General features: G+C 44.3%; 1 protein-coding gene across 3 annotated transcripts in view; it reads right to left on the reverse strand.

The window, feature by feature from the left end:
- The window catches only part of LOC112574861 (carboxyl-terminal PDZ ligand of neuronal nitric oxide synthase protein-like), a 50885-nt gene that overhangs the window by 24773 nt on the left and 3394 nt on the right, over nt 1-22718 (reverse strand). For 2 of the 3 annotated variants that reach the window (XM_025256173.1, XM_025256172.1), the window contains exon 2: nt 6593-6664. In XM_025256173.1, the coding sequence (XP_025111958.1) occupies nt 6593-6664 (72 nt within the window). Of the gene's footprint in view, nt 1-6592; nt 6665-16480; nt 17940-22718 lie in introns of those variants that run through there. The other variant, XM_025256175.1, reaches the window with a different exon arrangement.

Consider the following 22718-nt stretch of genomic DNA (forward strand, 5'->3'; position numbering starts at 1 on the left):
GTTTATGTTATCGCTGAGGTAGACCATAATGAATGTCAATGCTAACTGAATTTTTAACAGTTTTCATGGTGGGGTATTTTTTATTAAGCAAATGCGAGACTTTTGCGAACTTCCATAACATCTTCCCGAATGTGGGACATTACAGCCGAGGAGCACACAGAATGTGTTGACACGGGTGGGAGAGGGGTAGCAAGTCACACACCATTTCTCTGGCAGAGAAAACATTTTTCATTCGGCGCCGATCCTGATTCATCAACTTCCCCTTCCCCCTCCTTGGCCACGAATCTGGGCGCGTTTTGGGCCAATTCTGTGCTATCTGCATTGCACACATTTCTCAGGGAGCAGAAAAACCGCCCATAAAGCTTGCTGACGCTGCCAATTTTATGGTCAAGCGGCTGGCGGGGCTGTGTGGCAGGACGGCTGGATGTACAGGACACAGCGCATGACCCCCGCACACTGCACGCCAGGCAGACTCTGATTATCTCTCGAAATGTTCCACGGGAAGCAGCAAGTTTGAAAAAATGTCCACTTTACGAGATTCTGCAGGAATGAAAGCAACGGTCTTGTTTGCTCGGCTGTTGATTATCAGAACAACGGCAGTCAAGGGCAATCACTCCAATCGTGAATATAGAAATTTACGTGGTCATTACGTCTGCAACAGCCATTACCAAAATTAGAACTTGTTATCACTTAATTGGTTCAATTCTGCCATTCTCGGATAATTGGGTTATTGGAGTCTGTTATCTGTGTCACAGGGCGTGTTTGGCGGCGGGGATAAGTGGGTCACTCACACCCGGAAGTAACGACTCAACGTTACGTCACGTCCTCATTTAGCGACAAGTTTCTTGACAACGAGAAGATGCTACATTCATCTATTTTCTTAATGCTTTCTTTTTATTTCAAGTTCGTATTCAGTACGAGCAGAGAGAGGGAAAATAATTACAAAATCTGCGCCAACGAAATTTGCATGTTAACGAGGGGAGACAAAGGGAGGTAATGAGTATGTGTATGGAAAGTAGTTTACATCGTGAACATGAGGTTGCTGTTGGTCTTTAACTTGTTGACATTGCATGAACATGAGGTTGCTGTTGGTCTTTAAGTTGTTGATATTGCTTTTCCGTGGCTGCTATAACTTTTCCTTCTTTTCTCTTTTCAAACTCTTTTCAAACTTTTCAAAATAAATTAAATTTTTATTTCTTTTTTTATTATTTTTTATTTATACTGGGTATCGTTAATAAATGAGGCCTCAAAGCTGTAGATTTGTTCCGACATAGTAATTTTGAGTGATTTTAATAATTGTTAGATACAGTCAAATATATTCTTCTCCAAGTGAGACCACACCCAAGATCCATCAATATGACCCATCAACCTTGCTCGCCAACACGTGGACCCGAAGGTCTGGCAGGTGCTTTCATCATGGAAACCTTTGACCCTGTGATATATGTTAGTATCACTATTAACCTGTTAATATCACTATTAACTATTAACCTGTTAATATGGCTATCAACTATTAACCTGTTAATATCATTATTTGATGTATGGGTTCACTACCTTAGCCTTTACCCTTCCCAACGATTACCTACGAGGCAGGAGGGCCATGACAGGGGGGTGGGGATGGTACACTTGTTGTAGACCACTCAACCATCGGGTACCTGGTAATTGACAGTAAATATAACCTAGCTTCACCCCGTGAAACGTGCGTGGATTCGACTCACTAGGCTTTTGGTAACCTGCTCAGTTGGAGCAGAATCTCTCGACCATTCCACCATCGGGGTACACTGATTAAATAGATATTTCTGGAAGTAAGATCTCATAAAACTCGGACTGAGTAGAAGCTGAACAACAGACGAGTGTGTTTGCACACACTGAAAGAAATAAATTACCGGCTGTAGTCAAACACTGATTTCGGTGTGAGGAGGCTGGAAACCATCACAACTGACTTACTCCACCCTGGCACGGCGTTCGTCCATGTAAGCATTAATATTTTTCTCGGGTAAGTGGCGCAAACCGTTTATAAAAACAAGACGATTTCTATGCATGAGTGGGTGGTGGAGGTCGACAGCAAGAATAAGCGATGTAAGTCTTTCTTTGCGAGGCACCCTTGCTGGCAGCCTCCCAGACAGTCCAGCCACAGATACCCGCCAGAATTTATCATCACTTTGGGGAGGCTGGGTCCGGGCAAATCCCATCGCCAGGGCGTATTTTCGATAAATAAAAATTGATTCGAGGCACAATGGCTTTAACCGAGATGACTAACTCAGCTTTGATTTCGTTTTCACCAGAAAATTCCCGGTTCAGTAAGCCACTCAAAGCTGGCGAGGGGAGCCGTGGTCACTGGAGAGGGTGTCAGGGGACTGGGGGGCATCATGGACAACGGTCAGTTTGTGGGAGAAGTGATGGTACTACTTATGGTGACTGATGGAGGGTGGAGAGGCTTGTGTTTAGTTTTGCCGAGCCCCAGAGTCGTGTCTCTAGATAAAATAAAACTTTTCCCTCAAACCGTTAGAGTAAGAAGACAGGCTTGAACAAAGTCGTCTGCTACATCATTCACGCCCGTGGGAGCAGCCATTTTCAAGGCCTTGACACAAATTAAGAAAAAGAACCGTTGTCATCGATCAATAGGAAATCAGTTTGTAGTTGATCGGCTTTTAATTAAGAATGTATTGGAGACTGCTTGAAGCAGAGTGAGACTGCCAACGATCGCCAGACTATCGGCTCAAGGGACTTATTTTCACAGCAGGGGGAGGCTCTGTATGGCCGCTGCTGCTGCCACCTCCCCATCCCCATCCCCAACTTTCCACAACCCGTTTTGATTTCTATTTTAGAGAGAAGGTAATTTGTCCATTGTGATGTTTATTACTCAAGAGCAAGAAAAAAATAAACAGATGGCGCTGCAAGCTATTCTCAGCTATTCTATTAGGCTTACGCCGGAAATGACGCAAGTGTTTCGGGTGTTGTTGACGGTTTGCTCCAGCGGAACCTGTAAAATAAACTAAAGGCTTGCGAGTCCCCCCCGGACCTCACTCCGCCCACAAGCGGGACACATCCCCGGGTAGAGGGACTTGCGTCCACGTGTCTCCTCCCATGAGGCGGCTGTCTGGCGGCGGTTGAGTGATTCGGGTGGGGGTCCATCCGGGCATCTCCCTCACTCCACCAAGCGTGAGCCTGACAGCGCCGTCTACTGGGACCGGGACTAAACGACAGGAGAGCGGCTTTACTCAGTCGCTTTTAGATGCTTGTCACCTAAAGTAAGGAATGTTTGTAACAACAGCCAGGACCAGTCCTGGCCGAGAAAGTGCGAGAAGCTTCAGGTGCAGTTGGGTGACTGCTTACCCTTGATGAACTCAGATACTGTGAGCTCTGGGCCTGTACAGATCGTGTGAACACAACTCGACTGAGCAATATTTAATTGGAGAAATGTCCGTCCTTGTTCTTGTTTGTTTTCTGGTAATATAAAATATCTTATTTTACTGCATTACAAAAGCTCTGTAACCAGTTTCGAGGAGGTCATTCTGATCATGCTTTGTTATTTTCCTGATATCACAAGGTTTACAATGTGACATTTCACTGATATCACCAAATTGTTATTTTATTTACACCTGCAGCTAGTCTTAGGGAAGTCACGTGACTGTGGGACGAGAGCCACTGCAAACTAAATCACAGCATCAAGGCACATACACCACTAAAGGTCAAAGGTCTGATATTACTAGTAAACAAGATTATATTGTGGTAAAGTTTACAAAAGAGAAACAGGAAAGATAAAATTTGATGTAGGTTTGATTAATAAAGTTTATTCAGTTTTGCTGATACATGACTTTTTAAATTAAAAAAGAAGCAAAAAGAACGAACCACTCATTTCTTGCATTACTCAACTTTCCATTACAAAAAGCCGAGAGAAGCGAGAACACAGAATAGTTCTCACTTGCTCACTATTCTCTTGAAATAAAAAGAAATTATTTTATGTACAAAATATTGACATTTCAATTGTATTCTTCATACGTTTCGAGAGCATTCTTCTGCCTTTTGCACAAAGGAAAACATAAAGTGATTTTTTTTTTTTTTGCTTTTATCTATCGTCAGGTAGACCTGCGGTACAACAGAATGCTGTTTACTTTCGTTTTCAGATGTAAAACGATAAAAAATGTGCACATGCGAAGTACAACCAGTTTAGAGTTCATCCGAACTGACTTCGATTTAGTACACATGATAAAGATGGCGTCCTCAACTATGGTTTCTCAGAGAAACCAAGAGCTATTGTGTTTAGACAGGACATGGACGGGTAGGTTGAAACATCGCTAATTGATGGGAGTAACAATCAGGTCAGGGGCCGTTGTCAGATATAGTTTTGGTTAGAACTAGTTTATTGGCAATCACCAACATTTAGAGGGACATAGTGGAAATTCACTGACGGCGGGGAATCACGAACACGGTAACCTCGCGGCGTCAGAGAGAGACTGGACATGGACCGACTGCAATACACCTGGCGGATACCTTGATCACCTGTACGACGGAGAAGCTAGTAATTTGGAGATGTTTTGTAGAAAGAGAAAAAAAAAACCCAGCATCATCCGACTTTCATTACTTCAGCCAGCGACAAGGCCACGGACACAACGACGGCCACACTGTAGTTTATGCAATAAGAAAGGATGTTGTAGGAGAGGGTATGTCTGGTTTGGAGGAGCTAACATTGACTGGAACTGTTGAATAATAATAGTAATGGTAGTAAAACGTAATGAGGAATAATGGATTTTTTTCTGTTTCGTCTGGAAACTTTGCGAAGTCCCTCAGGAGAAATGCGAGAAGTGTTGCTGTTGAATTGCTGTCCAAATGCTGTCATGGAGCCTGATCATGGGATGCTGTATTGCGATGAAGGCCTGTTAATCTTTGGTTCAAGTTTAAAGCAAACAAATCACTTCAGGTCCGAGTAGACAAACAGACCACATGTTCACCTACCCTACCAGAGCTTTGTTCTTAATTAAAAGCCGAATGGAGTGTTTGCGCTCAGACCAACACTTAACAGATTTAAGTTGGACTTTGGGCTTGGGGTTAAGCTATTGATTGGAGTTCATACTCTTATTATCACTGGATAATTTAAATTGATTATCTTTCACTCGTTAGTAAATAAATGTGTTAACTGTTGGTTGGTCTTTTCTTGCTTGGAAAGGTTTGGTTTTTACCTGATGGTAGCTTAGCTTGTCTGTGGCTCTTCTAAGTGATACACAGAAACTGAAGTGAATTTACAATACGAAAAAATTTAAATCGCAGCTTCCTACAGAAAACTTGAAGGAAACGAAAGGAAGAGAGAGGATTCAGCTGTAATCAGACATAAAAAGGATTGGGTAAGACAGTAGTAGGTAAGACAGCTCCTGTCCTGGCATTACAGCCCTCTACTGCCATTACCAAACATGTCAGGTGATGGGAGGGTTTGTCTTTCTGCTGTTTGCCATGGTGTTCGCGAATCCTTTCATTTATTTGATTATGTGAAAAGCCTCCTCAATAATTTGCTGATTGCCTTTTGCCGATAACATTTGCTTTTTTTCTTTTTTTAGAGGAAAATCTCTGGAGAAACATTTGTAACAGTATGTGACTGTGAGCTATGTAACATCATTACGGCGCCATCACAACCACTCACCCCAACAGATGGGGTGTTGCTGGCTAAAGTGGGTCGGAAAAGCAAACACACAGACAGAAATAGGGAGGAGAGGAAAGGTGGGACGATTTCATGCAGCATCTTCATCTGGAAACATTGTTCGTTATTGTAGAAACTAATCTTGTTTTAATGATTAAATTAATTAAAATTAATAAAACAAATTTCTTGATGCTGCATAGTTGTGGAATTCAACATTCAGCAAAGATTGATCTTTTTCTACCCAAAACGTCTTGCTACTCAACAACTGCCAGTTAAATGTGAATAAAACATTAACACACGTTTCCACAGGCTCGCGCGCGCACACACACACGCACGTGTGAACCACATGCTGTCCAGTGTTCAGTGAAGCAGCCAGTACTAAGCACCGCTGTGTCTTTGCCAACAGAAATGAGGCCCCAGCAGCGGAGGGATATTCAAAGTGTGAGAAGCAAGAACAGAGGGGAGGTGGTTTGACTTCCGTTCACAGCAGATGGCGAATGGAGGTAATTCTCTGCAGCTGTTCGTTATGTTGTTTACCTGCTGGGGCAGGGATGGAGGAAACCTCCGCAAATTGTGCCTCTCCTCCATTTTACAGAAAGAATTGCGGCAGCAAAAAAGCTCTGCCTCAGCTTGATGTCTCAGGCTTTTATTTCTTCCTGTCTGTGAAGCCAGAGACTTTGAGTTACAAAGTACAGCCGCCTGGTGTCTGTCTTCCAACATGTTCAGTAGAGTTCATGACCTGTGACTATGGTTTCTACAGATGCACGAAGAGTTTATTTTTCATGTCCAGTCACACACGTGTGTTTAGGAGCGAGGGTCGTGACCTGACAATAGTCCTGCTCTACCTGTCTGTGACACTGTCAGACTGACAACCACATGTTTGTCATCACATACAACTTTTCCCAGACTCATCGTCTCACTCGCTGCCAACTGTTTATGTTTACTCCATTCTTGCATACTTACCCGAATTCTCCTCATGGCAGCCACGATCTCCACCCGGCTGCTGGGCCTCGGTACATCCAAAGTGCCGATGTACTGAAACACACAGATGGAGGAGAGTCAGTGTGCTGAAACAATAATCACTGAAACATATGACATAAACATTGGGTTTGGTTAGTCAAATGGGATTTATCATGTTTCCATTTTGTTTGCCTTATTCGAGGGGTTAATGTTTAACATTCTTTATACATTCACTACGATTGAATTGTAAACAAGGTGTACTACAAGTGCAAGAAAAAAAAGTCTCGTTCTTCGTGTCCCACCATTTGGCTAGAGCTGTGTATGAGTACGAACTAGAGCTAGAGCTGTGAGTACGAGCTAGAGTTAACACTGTGTGAGCACGAGCTAGAGCTGTGTGTGAGTAGTGGCTCATGCCAGCTAGAGTTTCAGTCACTATTTGGAGATTAGCTTTTCTTGTCCCGCGGATTGTGCCGGCGGCGACTCCTACCCTCACCCGGCGTCCTGCTGGAGCGATTGACAAGTAGTGCGGCGCGGAGGAGTACAGAAGTATGGCGGGTCACCTCTCAATCAATACATTTAAATGTCCATTTTGCCTGCGGCAACACAGTGGAATTTATCAGCAGCACAAATGGCGAGAAATCGATGGGCTCGAGTCACGTGCGCTGGGACTTGGAGTTAATCCCCCTTGCTTCAGGACTTCTTCCGGCACTCAAGGAAATCTCTTTAGCTGAGTAAATACGCCGTGCTCACCATATATCAGTCTGACAAAATAGAATGCTTGTCTTTCTATCAAGGTACATATCTACAGATAGAAGGGATAACAGACTTCTCCCAAAACAAAACAATAGCTGGCTGACGGAAAATTGATCTTCCGGATAGTTTTGTCTGAAGTTATTTCCCCTGCTTCCAAACTTCTTCCCATACTCAAAGAAATGTCTTAAGCTGCGTGACTTGCTCAGCATATATATATATATGTATTATAAATCGTAATGTTGGCATCAGTAAAGTACTTTAAAAAAATATAAAAGTCCTAATACTGTTTAAGAAGAATGGACTTGACAAAGAAAAAGAAACTTCGCACATCAGAATGAAGTTTAAACGAGGAATAAACAAGAGCATTTTGATTGCAGATTAAGAGTAGACATTACAATGCAAAAATACAACAACATAGGAAGTTAAGAACAGTATTGATACTATTGACATTTAAACAAAAAAAATAACATGTAAATACCTACATTAGCATCTTAATCAAGGGTGTCCTTACTTTCGAGTATATCTTACATATTATTACTTCTAATTTTTAATATATGAATGTAAAAATAGAGGACAGTCCGAGACACAGTGAGCGGCTGGATTCCATTGCTTCTCGCATTTTCCGCGTTTGCTTCAAAGAAGATTGTATGAGGGATGACCCCTGGTGTAAGAGAGATGACCCCTAGTGTAAGAGGGACGACCCCTGGTGTAAGAAGACAACATCTTGTGTATGAGGGACGAACCCTAGTGTAAGAGAGATGACCCCTAGTGTAAGAGGGACGAACCGTAGTGTAAGAAGACAACATCTTGTGTATGAGGGACGAACCCTAGTGTAAGAGAGATGACCCCTAGTGTAAGAGGGACGACCCCTGGTGTAAGAAGACAACATCTTGTGTAAGAAGGACGACCCCTGGTGTAAGAGGGAGGGTCCCAGTGGGCCGCAGTTTGCGTGCATTAACACCACAAGTGTCGCGGGGCCCGGCCATATGGCGACCTTACAGCTCCTTCATGCCGCGCGGCGCCATAATGAAATTGTGGACAGCAAACAACGTCCGGCTTACTGATTAGTTTGTTTGGACACGAATGAAGTCTCAGGAACCCTGACGGGGTGAAATCTAGTTACAGTTCCCAAAGCAGAAATGCGTTTGCTCGTGGCAGCTGCAGAACATGACAAAAAACAGCTGTCGCCTAGAAACAGCTGTTGGTGTGGTGCAGATGTTGTCCAGTGTATAGAAGCTGAAAATCAAATGATTGTTTAGGCACATCCCCTGTCAGTCTCTAGGAAACTCAAGCTATTATTTATCTACTTATCTAGTCCATATGTTATGTCTGACAATGAAACATGTAAAATGACTTTCAAGTGATTGTGATGAGGAACGTTTGGCTGCACAGACAAGCATCGCCAGGGTTGATCTGGACAGCCATCCACTAGTGCATTCAAGCCCAACCCGAATGATTCCAGTTTTTGTTTGCAGATATCCATAAATATAAAATATAGTCGATATAAATTTTTACCATGAATTTCAGCTTCTAAAACGAATCAGTCAATGAATTATCCGGTAAGGAAGTACGCACTCATCTCCATGGGACTCTCATGTGTTTGAGACTGGGAAGGAGGCCTTTGGACTCGAACATGTGAGGTTGTATTTTCATCCGGTTCTGAATAACAGCTACAATGCATTCAGACTTTCAGTGTCCCAGTCATCACAATAGTTCATTCTCTCTCTCTGTGTTTGGTGTTGACTGCTTGCAGTGTTGTGCAGTATGAAGCAGTTCACAGTTCGTGGCCCTCGTTGAACTCTGACCACTCAGGTTGGTCTTTAAGTGTAAGACATGAAACAATTTGAATTCACAGATGCGTCTATGCGCTAGGGAGTATTTTTCAACAGATAGGTCTCTAACACTATGTGTTAGTAAACATCTTTCCTCAAAGAATTATTTTCAATGTGTCAACACACACACACACACACACAAACCAATTACATACTCAAAAAACAACATACGCAGCAGATATTACTTCCTTTACCTCTTTGCCTCTAGTGTACAAGGGTTGCTATAATCCACGTTGAGAACACACAAGGAACAGCAAACATGTAATAATATCAAAGGAAAGCTTCATCTAAATGTTTCGTCCCCCAACCCCTTCCCCAAACTGTTTGAAAATGTAAGCTGACACACAAACCTCATCGACGTTGTCTCTGTTTATGAATTTAGTTTCGCACAAACATCACTCTTCTTTCGTTTGTGAATTTTATTTCATCCAAAACTAATTTACACTTCTTCTACGGGAGTTCGACTTCAGCTAAAGGAGGGCCCTATGGTGGGAAGCAATCTCCGTCAGTGGAGCACTCTTCCTTTCAAAAAGTGTGACAGGAAATGGACCACAGACCTCAGACGGTGAAAATGAGATCTCGTGATGGTCATGGTCAGGAAGCCCGACACTCTCTCCCAGGAAAGACAAACCACATTGTTAAAATTTTTTAAACCTGTAAATGCTGGTTACAGGACGATGCAGGGCAAAACCTCATCTAAACATCAGCACGATGATACCCGAGCAACTGTCAGATGCACCAAGAGGCAAAGTGTGATGTGAGCCGCACGTCCACTGAGACACCAGCGCCAGCCATCGACTCCTCGTCTCTGTGGACAAGCTGCACACCTCTGTTGGCTTTATGGACATCCTCACAAGAATTGGATTATTTTGGTCAGAGAAGAGATGTCATGCTTCTATTTTAATCACGTTCATCACAAAACATATCCTAGCGGGATAACAGCCAAGGCAGTGTGGTACAACTATGTCAATGTCGATGATTTATGGACACAAGTCCAAGGTATGAAGGCACAATATCTAAAACTAATGCAGATTATCCAAGTCACCGTGAAATGCGATATGATTGATTCCATGAAAAGCATTATGCACGATGAAAAAGATTTGTAGTTTACAGTTGATTAAAAAACAATAAAGCCTATTTCTAGCCTCAGAACCAGTCTGCTTCACGCAGCCATCTTACCACTGGTGTGTTCAGCAATGTATAAACATTTTAATGCATTACTTTGTCACATTTTCGACTGGTTGTGTTGACAACGGTGAGTGAATTGAGTGAATTCCCTCTTCCACAAGTAGTCCATGCAACACTGGCTGGCAGTTGGAGCTCGCATTGATTACAACATCGCCAGACTGCTCAGCCCTTGTGTTCCTGCCATCGTCTAAAATACTTGTCTGAGGTCTTACCACCCGAGTCTCTCCGGTCTGTTAGTGTTGTCCTCCTCTCTATGCCATGCATCAGACAGAAGATATTCAACAGATGCTCGTTCTCCTTTTCTGTCCCCCTCCTCTTCCTCGGGATTCTCCTCCTGCCTCTTTGAAGTTTTCGAACCCGGGATAAAAAATTCTTGTCTCCATAAGAAAAATCTTGCACAATCAAACGAACTGTTTCGCTTACTCATCATTTCTTTATTTGTTCATACACTTTGTTTTTGCTGTGAGTCGTTAGCTGACTTGTGTTTCATTGCTCGGGTAACAATCGGTTTGTTTGTAGTCTCGGTGTACAACACATTAAGCTCGCCGCCATGTGGGTAAATGTGGTGAACAATTTCTGTCATCATCATCATCAGTGTGAAGATTCATAATGGTGTGTGAGGCAGGTGGCGTGAGTTGTTTGGCCGGTCACACAGGTGTTCTCAGCCCCAAACTCCAAAGAATGCCCGCCTTGTGCGCCGCGTGCTGACTGATGAAGCACGTGCGGCATCGCACTCGTTGGAGGCAAGAAGCTGTGAATCATGGCGTCTGACCTCAATCTGCCGACTGCAGTTCTGTAGAAAGTATTCTGGTTGAGAACTATTTCCCGATTGCAGCGTTTTGTTGGCTTCATTTTTATCAATCTTTTTAATTACTTTGCTATCTGAAGCTGTGTGAAAGCAGGGCGCTGTGAACAAAGTGTTGTGGATGGTCAGGACTACAATGTGGTGAGTATACACAGCCCTCGCCATCTTCTGTTCGCGCCAAGGTGGCTTGTCTGTGAGAACACACCTGCTGGTCTCGACAAAGACAACTTGTTTTGCTGCAGGCATTGCTGCTGGTCTAGACAAACACTCGTTGTGCTGCGAGCGGCCCGGTGTTAACGCGTCTGACGTGGTACAAAGGTCGGGTGCCTGTGACTTCTGACCTCTGCCCAGACATGCACGTGCACGTGTACGCACAGGTGACAACACAGAAACGTCAGTCACCGAGCTGGAAGTCCCTCTCACTGCTTGTTTAAAATGATTGCTCTTGTTACAATTACATGTTGCTTGGTTGTTTTGGTGGGTAAGTGCTTCCACCTGTAGGTGATTTTGCACTGTTAGGGGAGAAAACAGGAGCAAACGGAAAAAAACCGGTTTATGCCCAGGTATAAACAGGCAGTGGGTATGTCTGGGTATCTGGCAGCGTGTATACCTGGGTACCTAGCAGTGTCTATGCCCAGGTATCTGGCAGTGTCTATGCCCAGGTATCTGGCACTGTGTAAGCCCGGGTACCAAGCAGTGTCTAAGCCCTGTATCTGGCAGTGTGTATACCCGGGTACCACGCAGTATGCCCTGCTCCCTGCTGCTGACATGTTTCTGTGTGGTTGCTGCGGTGAGAGTGATGCTCTGTCCTGATGCCAGCAGTAGCACGACTCACCCTAAGATCAGGGCTCTGTTATAGGGCCTGCGAGTGACTGCCTGCGTGTGTGCTGCTGTATGCTATCAATGTTGTGTCAGAGTGTTTGCCTGTTTGCATGATTTATTCAGTTCATTAACTGTTTTCACGCAGTCGAAGCGCGCGCCTTATTCAAAGCAGTGATGTGTGTCCGTGGCAATGCGCGTGCTAATCTTGCACGTGCAGCAGTTCAAAGAGCCTGGGCCCGGGGGACCGGGGTGCGCCTATCGACCTCGGGTGCTTGCCTATCGTCTACAGGCCCGCTGATGGAGAGGTTCATAACGAGGCTCGCAAATCCACTGACTTCTGATCGTGCCGCCTGCGAGTTCCAGAAAAAAGCTTGATGAATTTCAACCAGAGGAGGGTGTTCCTTGCCAGGCGCCATGCGAAGAGAGAATGTGCCAAGTCTGTCAGGGACACGATATTAAGAGCCAAAAAAGAAAAAAAAAATGAAAAAACGATGACCCGTCACATAACAACATATCGCATGTGTATAACACCTTTTCCAGGCAAAAATAGGTTTATTTACACACACACACGAAAAGTACTTGGAATAAACCACCAACGATCAGTCCTGTAAACAGGTGTCATATCCAGAGAACAGCTGAGATACGATCCCATGACCCTCGACCACGCTACCAGGTGTCTGTAACTGATATCAGATTAAACTGTGGCTTGTATAAAGTCACTATCATTTGAGACTCATATTTTAGGAATTTGTAAAATTTTAAGTTTCATTTAAGCAGGTGGCAGTTCTTTGTCATATGACAGTTAGACATTCAACAGATTGACGGGTGTGCGTTTCTGGGTTAGGATGTATACCGGGGATATCACTGTTTTGTTCACTTTTAATGCTCTCAAAGAATTGTTCACTAGATGTGGTTTCATTAAGATATCAAGGTATCATTTCAGATAATTGGTTTTTTTTATGTCAATGTGTTCTTAACTTTCCCATAAATATCTCAGTTCCTTTCTCTGTATATGACAGTTGTGAACCAAGACTACACTGTTATATCAGAATTTATATGATGTCCATCCAAGGATTCAAATGAATGCCTAACGCCCGTGCGATGTAATGCAATATCTCAAGTTTTTAAAAAGGATGTTAAAAAGATACAGTATAATTGTATAATTTGTGAAAATTCCTTAGTATATGATGAAATCTTTAATATTCACCTTCATTTATCTATGTCTACCAAGGCTATCAACAATACAAGTTCTTGAATGATGATACACCCACATCCATCCTCCTCCCCTAGACACACATACTCTCTCATATACGAATCATGATTCTCTGGGTCCTTGTAAGCAAAAATAAATAGTAGTCACCTTTCATGGTGTCTTTAAAGAAAAAATGTTTTGTATAATAAAAATAAAATAAATTAATTCCAGTGAAGGACTACAGCACGTGGTGTATGACACACGAGCACTCGTCATTTAGTTTGTTTTGAATATCTCCAATGCTGTTATCAACTGTCATGATGTTAGAAGTAAGACTGGCACAGAGGAAGCAGATGGGAATGTGAAGGATGTGTGTCACATGCACACATAATAGAACCACATAATCGTGCCAAGCACACCACCTTATCCCTGTACTTGACAAGTAAGCCATGATCTTGAATGACAAGTAACATGATCAGACGAGGTTCTACCTCCATGCTGTCATCATCCACCACCGAGCATTCCTGCGAGATTCTCCGAGATGCCAGACGAACATTTGCGTGCAAGACGGTTTGCATTTTATCATTATGAAAGTGTATTTTAAAAAAACAACAACAATTAAAACAATTAAAAGAGGTTACTTTCTAAGAAATAATATAGACACGCAAGCAATATAGTATTAAGAGAAGAAGTAGAAAAGTAAGAGTATTTTAGACACTTTGTAAACCGTGTCTTTGCACCTTTCAGTTCTACTATATAGATATATCGATGTTTGTTTGTTTACTCTTATTTTACTCTGTTCCTCTATCACTAGTATTGCCTGTTGTGGGCTGATCGTGTGAACAAGGGGAGGCTGGCCACAAGCTGTTTCCGCCCTCTACAAGCAGAGCTCTTATTACAGATTATTAATTTACACCTGAACTTGATGAATGATACTACAGTGTCTAACATCACTAACATAAACACATCCATGGAAACACCAGCATGGCATGGGGTGCGTGCTGACAAAGGAGATAACACGCGCCAACTACCATCGTCAGCACCGTTAGGGAGGAACATTGAACCCGTAACACCTGCCTTCAGGTTCATATGTGTGCAGCAGACCTTGTTAAATGTGTTTGTGCCTGTGTGTGTGTGTGTGTGTGTGTGTGTGTGTGTGTGTGTGTGTGTGTGTGTGTGTGTGTGTGTGTGTGTGTGTGTGTGTGTGTGTGTGTGTGTGTGTGCACACGTACGCATGTCGATATATGTGACTGAGAGAGAGGAGAGATGGGAACCTTTTCAATGTTTTATCTCCAAACACAGAAAACATGTTTGCATGGTCAGCTGTGGCTTATAAACAAGGACAGGGCTATTCAAGAGCTTGTAATGCACCGTTCGCACCATCAAAAATTTAAAAGTCCGTTAACTCAACAAATAAATGGTTCTTTTTTCTCTTTTCCCTCTTTCACACACAGACAGTCGGTCAGTATTGATGGCTCCCTGGCCACACACATCCGGGATACAGACTCTTTGCTCGCAGTCTTCGTCATGGCGCCAAGGACGCTCAGTTGGTCGCATACCGGAAGTCAGACTACCGACTGGTCTCGGGTATGACCATAGGCTTTGTTCAGGCTTACTAAGACTTCTTGGAACGAGTTATTAGCTCCTTTGTCAATCTTGGGACCACAGACGTTTTGAAATTTTTGTTCTTTAATTTTGTGGCAATTTTTTTTGTATTGCCACAATTTGTTGCACTGTTCCAGTTAACATTCTGTCAGAATATTGTGCTCACTGTTCACTAATCACCAGACAACGACTCTAGACGTGTGGTCAGTGTATTGCAAGTTATAGAAGCTATGTTACTATGAGTAGGACATGGTATGATTTTGCTCATGAAAACTGTCTCGGTTCTTGTTCATAAGGAATGTGGGTTTTTTTCATAAATTCAGGAAGAAATTCTCGGGCGTTAACGCAGATTGTCCATAGCTCATTGAAACCGAATCCGCGGTTACTTCCGCCAGACCTCATGTTGTCTACTCATGGAGACACGTGCAGGACCGATGTGGTGAGGTCATCACGGAGGAACATGGTGGGTGATGCTGACAATGACCAAGCCATTGTCCCACCTCATACATCATGTCCTTGATATCTTCCATTGTCCTGGTCCATTGTTAAGGTTTCATTTAATCTACAATATGGACTCAGTATCGGTTGTCCAGTGGTCTTGTCAGTATAAAGTCCAGGATCCAAGTCCGTGTCCTCCATCACTGCGTTGTTGAGCGCCTAATCACAGTTAGCAGCACAGACAATATTCTTTGTCCGCAGTCCTGAAAAACACTTGTTTTCTGCTTCATTTCTACTTTTCCATTTTTAGTTCCTGCGGAAAGAAATGTCTGGGCTGTGTTCAGCCTGTCATTCTCTCGTTTCCGCTGCTCTGATATTTTTGTGACTACAAAAGGACACTCAGGGCTGACAAAGCTGTGATATTTTCATTCTCACTACTGCTGTTGTTGTTGCCACCACCTAAACTCAATGCACTTAGTGTGGTAAACCATTTAACTCTACAGCTCGCCCGGATGTGGACGTGGATGTATATAAGGTGGGTGCAGACGTAGGTGGAGTAGCAGTTGTCGTCCCGGAGGCAGCGAGTGCGGCGGGAGCTAGCATGGCTGTTAAAGGGGCAGGCAACTCTAAACACAAGTTGTCTTGAGTTATTTACACTCATCACAAGTGTCTCTAGTACAACAACGTGTGTAAGTGTCAGTGTCTACAATAATGACAGTCCGAGTATTGTGTCATGCGTGAACAAATCGCGAGATGCAGGTTGGTGATGCGCAACTTTTTGCAAAGAATATCAAGAGGTTGAAGACTTCCACCTCGTCTTCACTTTCATGATGTCACACTTCCGTGTCTCGCATGGCAGTTGCGATCGTGACATAGTCTAGAAATTATGTAGGAAAACCAGTTACAATGTTATTGTATTAAATGCTTTCACTTTACCTTCTCCTTTAATAAGGGATAAGAACAGCGGGCAACAGAAGATCCTATTGCACTCATAGTGTTTGTGGGTATTGACAAAGTTTCATCACACCCCTAGTTCCCTTTAATAAACTTTCCCCTAGCTCTCGCAAACAATTTAACACCATTGCTTAATGTCACTGCATGGTATAGTGGTCATCACAGATAACATTGAACAGATGCCAGACATTCTGATGCAAGACCGACATGAAGAGTAAAAGTCAAAGAAATGAAGCATCCATGCAAAAACTTGCCCTTAAAAAGATTAAAAATTTCAACTCATGTCTGCAGGTAGTACGTACCCAAATGACCTCAGTCTGCTCCTCCATTCTGCCAGCAAGGTGCGACGATGTTCAGGTGATACGAAGATGGCGGTGCAGTCTGGCCACACTCTCTGCAGTCCCTTCTCTCCCAGACAAGTCTCTATGTCCCCCCTGGCCTCCCGGCTCGCACCATCCGCATGTCCGCTGCACCTGTCCCTCGTACCTGGCACCCACAGGCGTGAATATGGAGGAATCACTTCGAAATTTTGTGCACAAGGTCTTCCTGACGAGAAGATGCTTGCAGAAAACACACCACAACGAGCAGGAGAAAACGGGGAGCGCTGCCAAGCCTCCCTGACCGGCAAGACCCTCAGTCGTTTTCTCCTGGGAGAATGTTCCGAGCCTCGACCTTGATCTGTTGAAAGAAGGCAGGAGAGGCCGGTCGCAGGATGGAATCAAACACGGCACCCTCTCCACTCGCCGGCAACCCCCCCTGGTAGCACTCGGCAGCCAGCAGGTCCAGACCCCTGCTCCTCTCGGTCCCCCCACCACAGTGAGGCGCACCGCCAGCTACTTCAGCCTCCCTCGGCCCCGGCCCCGGCTCATAGACTTACCTCTCTTTGGCACAGGTGAGAACTAAGGCTCCCGCCAGGAGGGATCGGTTTCTATGGTGATCCCAAAACAGCACTGCACGCGCACACACACAAAAACCGAGGCGAACCTGCTCGCCCCAAGTCTGGCTCACAACCGCTCAGGCCTGACAGGTACCGGTATCTCGACCATCGAGTCGACGATTCACAATCTTGATTCATAAATCTTCGATTTAGCTCGTCAGTCGAGAATACACTTGTAGATAATACACTTGTAGCTCACCACACCAAGTAACGTGCTGTGTACGTCGCTCTACGTCGCTGTGTACGTCTGCTCTACGCTTCATTGACGAGTCTGACGACTGCCTGCCTGATATGTATCCTTCCGCACAAAGCAGCTGTTAGCTGGAAAGTGGAAAATCCATACAGTGACTTGTCAGTCACGTGACAGTGACATCTCATTGCAAGTGTCGGTGACGTCTTCCTTGTCCTTTCCTCGTTCGCTCGAGCTCCAGACGACAAGTGCGTCGCCAGAGGGCGAGTGGACCGGAAGCAGACAAGGATGCAATTGAAACGACGCCAACATCAGTAACACATCTACTTCTAGTCCCGATGTGAACGATCCCGCTGTTTGGGCTTATGGAGGATTAAAAATTAACGAAGATGTCACGTGAGTGAGAGAGAGAGAGGGAGGAGAGGGTGTGAGAACAGCTGTGAGTTCTGTGAGGACGACCAGCACCTCACCGACCAACAGACCACCTCGCTAGCTAATCGCAAGGAAAAGAAAAGAATTGTGTTTCCTGTTGATTTGATTCCCTCTCAAACATGGCGATGGGCTCAGGGGTGTAAGATTTGTCGGATGAATTATCTTCGTCTAGCGCGAGGAAAACACGTGACCTACGACCAGTAATACCAGGAAAGCACGTGACCCGGGGTCATGAGGTCATCGCTTTGTTGCGTTTTATCTGTTAACATAGCTCCGTGTTATGAGTTGGTTAGTTGGCTGCTGCTTGTTAACGTGTGAGTAAACGAAACAATAGTTTATAAACATTAATGGTGTGGTGAGTATTAGATTGAATTGATTGAAATATAGTTGAAACCTAATGTCCAGAGTGTAGATATTTCTATGCTACAGGCATGAATCATATACTAAGAGAATGAAATTGGGAAATTCCCTAAACAGAATCAAAACCAAAGACAACGATATACAATGGTCTTCTATTGCAGGATGTGACATCACAGCTACTATTTAGATGCAATAGTTCTGTTTAGATGGTGTTCACAAAATACAAACAGGTAGACATGTAAAATATGTCTCCAGGACCCAACTGTATCATCCTTATTACAAGAAAGCATGTCTTGCACGACTCTTGGAAACAATGCCAGTAATGAAGGCATGTAGCCATAACTGACAGTGTCGATACATTATTGAAAATAATATATCCAGTTTTTGAAGAAATCGGCAGTGGTTGTGTTCTTTTGACTTGCTGAAACAGTTGCATGGATTTCAAATGAATAATTAACTTCTAAGTATTGTTTATTGGATTCAAGAAACACTTCCAAGCATACAACAATACTGAATCATTTAACAGGAACTTCTGTTGTGAATTCGTCTCTATTATAGCAGTGTAGACACGTTGTACCACTCTTAGAAAAATATCCCAAATACAATGGAGCAGATGGAGCTAAACAGAATATTGTTTGTATTTTGTGTCTGTCATTCGGTGTGTAGGCTGAAGGTTCAGCCATACTCGAGTATACTCCCTTCCTTGGTGTAAAGGACAAGATGGCCGTCTTCCTCCACTCAGGTGACGAAAGGAATTACAGGTTGTAACGTGTCAGATATTTGTCTGCCCCTGGAGACAGTGGACAGTGGGAAATGACAAAAGATGACTACGGAAGAAAAGTATTCAGAAGTATTTAGAAACAAGGAAGACTATGGGGGTGTGATGATGATGTCGACAACTGGAGATGTTCTTCTGAAGCACGAAAATTCTCGAATAGCAGGACATTGCATGGATTGTTTATAAATGAATGAATTAGGAAAGGTTCAGTTAGGCGGAGGAGGACGAAATAGAAGAGAAGATGTATAAAATGTATACAACATCAGAAATGTACAGTGTAGAGAAGTGTACAGTATCCAGGACAACATGTGTAGTAGAATACATTAGTGATTTTACCTACAAAGTCTGTTCATTTGTAGAATCAAATTGCAAACAAAAGCCCAAAAGCTGCCGAAAGTGCCAGGCGTTAATGGCGACACGGAGCGATAAAAGAGAACAAATGAAGGCTCTGGCATTAAGAAAACAACAGAGCCCTGTAGCTAATCCAATTTTCGCTCCACTGACCCTGAAACCGAATCAGAGAACTGAGTCGCAGAATATAATCAATGCTGCACTTTCTGGGACTAATGGAATCAGAGCTGATGGCCTCCGTCTGCGGGACGAGTGGAGCAGGGAGGGAGAGAGAGGGGTAACGGTAAGTCAGTCACACCCACCCCTCCACTGACACTGGCCGCAGAGACTTTGAGGAGACTTTGTTGGCCTAGGATGAGGGACGGGAACTGTCTCGGTCCTGGCGGACATGAACTACTAGCCGCACTGGACCTCCATGAAATGCCAGTCACAGCTCGCACACAGTTGAGTCAAGTCACAGTTTGCACACAGTTTAGCTCACACACAGTTTAGTCAGGTCACAGCTCACACACAGTTTAGACAAGTCATAGCTCGCACAGCTCATCATTTTGAGCTCCCACGAAGTGCCATCTACAACTATTTAGGAGATGATCTCCTTCTTCTTAACGAGAGATCGGCCAGTAAGCCGGGGGCAGGGGTGGACTACTAGACGAGAGATTCCTATAGACGAGCAAGGATCGAACCGGTGTTCGGAGAGTTTGTTTTCTTGGTTAGGGGATGCGGATAGCCCAGTGGCTAGATTACTGGCGTCTGAACCTGGAGGCCTGACAGTTCGATACTCGTGAGGCGCAAAAAAAAAAACAACAAAAAAAAAACAAAAAGAAAAAAACAACACAAAAAGATGGCTCCTAGTAAAGTGCGGACTCTCACACCTCTCTCCCGACGACAGAAAGGTTAGGGACCGGACAGGAATCGACGATGATCGCCGTTGCTTCTAAATTCAGTTTAGACCCGGGAGAGGATCGTTTAAAACTAGCTTTCCATAATTCTTGTATTTTTTTTCTTATGGGACGCGCGCACACACACATTATATATATAAAGCTACACTTAGACTTACACATACACACACAAACATGCACGCATAAACTAATGTCTGCTGTTCCTCATTTTTCAGGTGTGCCAGTGCTTGTCCCCTGACTATATGCAAGAAGTTTATGTCAGTCTGCATGCCTTGGTACCACGTGTTTCGCCTTTTTCAGCCTTTGGACATTTTCATCGGCAAAAGAAAGAAAGAAGCATTTGAAAAATCGTCTTAAGTTTCAACACGACTAAGAAACTAAGATGATCCGAGGGGTTAAAGTAAGCAAAGCTACTTCTAAAGTAACCAGAGTTTCAGTCCTCAGATCTTTGAGGCAACCAAGACACATCAGACCAGCGAGCAGTGAGAAGTGAGCAGTGGTCACCATTCACGATGTCCACGATTGGAGCAATCTCATTACACGCAATAGCAGGCTGTTCTTCAGCCATCAGCTGCAGCCAACATTTTTTTTTCTCGGCAACACGAGGCTGGAGCAAAATGAAAGTTTTTGCCGTTGCCCCGTGAGAGCAGCGCGTGGAGGCAGCAGGAGTACAGCACAGCGCGTGCCAGGGAGGGCGGCGCCCAGGGCGTTATGGGTCCTCATTAGGCAGCAAACCGGGGTAATGGAATGGAATTTCTCCCCCATCCTCATCATCCCTACTCAGGGTAGTAGACCTGAGACATCTTGTGTAACTACCTACACTCCACCATGTAGGGGCTGCATGTGCACCTCAATGTGTGAGGCTCACCCCAGTCCTCACTTCACAACTGTATGTCAGGGCTCGCCAAAAGCCTCGGGTCACATGACAAGTTGAGAGTTCATGGAATACTTTGAGGTTATATTAGAAGTACTTCATTCTTAATTTAACCTCAAGGAGTGATTGTGTACTATTTCTGATTTAGTCTGGAGAATAATCATTTATCCCTGATTCCTTGTTCTCAGTGTAGATGTGGCCGGTCCTGAGACTGGGCGTGTGATGTTACTTTGTGGGCTTCTTCGTCCCCTTGTACATCGGCACTCACTCCTTTCTTTTCTCTTTCTTTTCCTCGACATACGAAACTGAGTGTTTTGTAGGAGTATCGCTGTCACTGTTAGTATCTTACTGCCATCGTTAGGAGACTTACAGGCATCTATGTCTGACATGACTGGACAACGCTTGATATATATATATAACAAACTGACATAAGTGGCAAACGGTTGATAATATATAGCAAACTGTCTGATATGACTGGCCAGCGCTTGATATATATATATCTAAAACAAACTGACATGACTGGGCAACGCTTGGTGTATATAAATAACAAACTGACATAAGTGGCAAACGGTTGATAATATATAGCAAACTGTCTGACATGACTGGCCAGCGCTTGATATATATAAAAATAACAAACTGATATGACTGGGCAACGCTTGATACATATATATAACAAACTGTCTGACATGACTGGCTAACGCTTGATATATATAATTATATAAAACAGAGGCACAGAGCTAGTCCACATCCTACAAGAGATGCGCTTGTTTTAATAGTTCCCGAGCGCTCATTTAACTTAGAAGTTTTTCTTCCCCGAGATACCCGTATATCTCAGATTTATCTCAACTGCCTGTATGCCCCTGAACTCTTCCCGCGCTCAGAAGCGACTCCCGTCAGACACAGGATAGCCTCCCTTTATTCTCATGCGAGGTCCTGTAGAGAAGTGAGTCATTCTTAGTTCGTATCCATCGGCTCACAAGCTGTTTTGTAATTTTTCGAGAAATTAGGGGCACAAAATGCCCTTTTTTACTGCAGTTTCTAAACTAGTATAGTGACTAGTTGCAGCAGGAAGCAGTACAATGTACTGCTGTGATATACACAGACTGATGTCAGGGCGTGATTCACATTGCTTCATCCTGACTTCACATGTTCATCCATTACTTCATGATAAACGAGGTGCTGATAAGTAGAAGTGAACAGCAGGCTGCACGGCAATATACTTCTGTCAGCAGCATTTCCCTTGCACAGGGAGCACGCGCTTACTCCACGCTCACCCTGCTCCTCGTCTGGAAACGAGAGTGGCGATGCTCGTCATATCAACTGGTGATGACAGGCAGTTGGCCCGTTCATGGAGGGAAATGGTCGCTGACGGCCGGCCTCCCCTCTCTGCTGAGCGGCAAACTTCACTGGCAGCATGATCCACGACTCAAAAAATGGACTTTGGCAGCATGGCCTGCCCATGATCACCGGCTCGACAACTCGCCGTCTGTGTGTGCTGGTTAGCTGCACGGGCCCTCGCCGCCACACACGGGCCTGTGTGTTGGGGGCCGCCATGATGAGGCTGGCGCTGCTCATCTCGGTGTTCGTCTCTCGCCTTATCATCATCGCCAGCCGCCAGCGCCCCCTGAAGGCCGCCTTGTATCGCGCGGTAGCCTGGGGGCCGCGCGGTCAATCAAGGTGTTCGCCCCGACACCACAGCTCGTGCCGGCGCGTCTGAAG

Source organism: Pomacea canaliculata, linkage group LG11, assembly GCF_003073045.1.
Source record: "Pomacea canaliculata isolate SZHN2017 linkage group LG11, ASM307304v1, whole genome shotgun sequence".
NCBI lineage: Eukaryota > Metazoa > Mollusca > Gastropoda > Architaenioglossa > Ampullariidae > Pomacea > Pomacea canaliculata.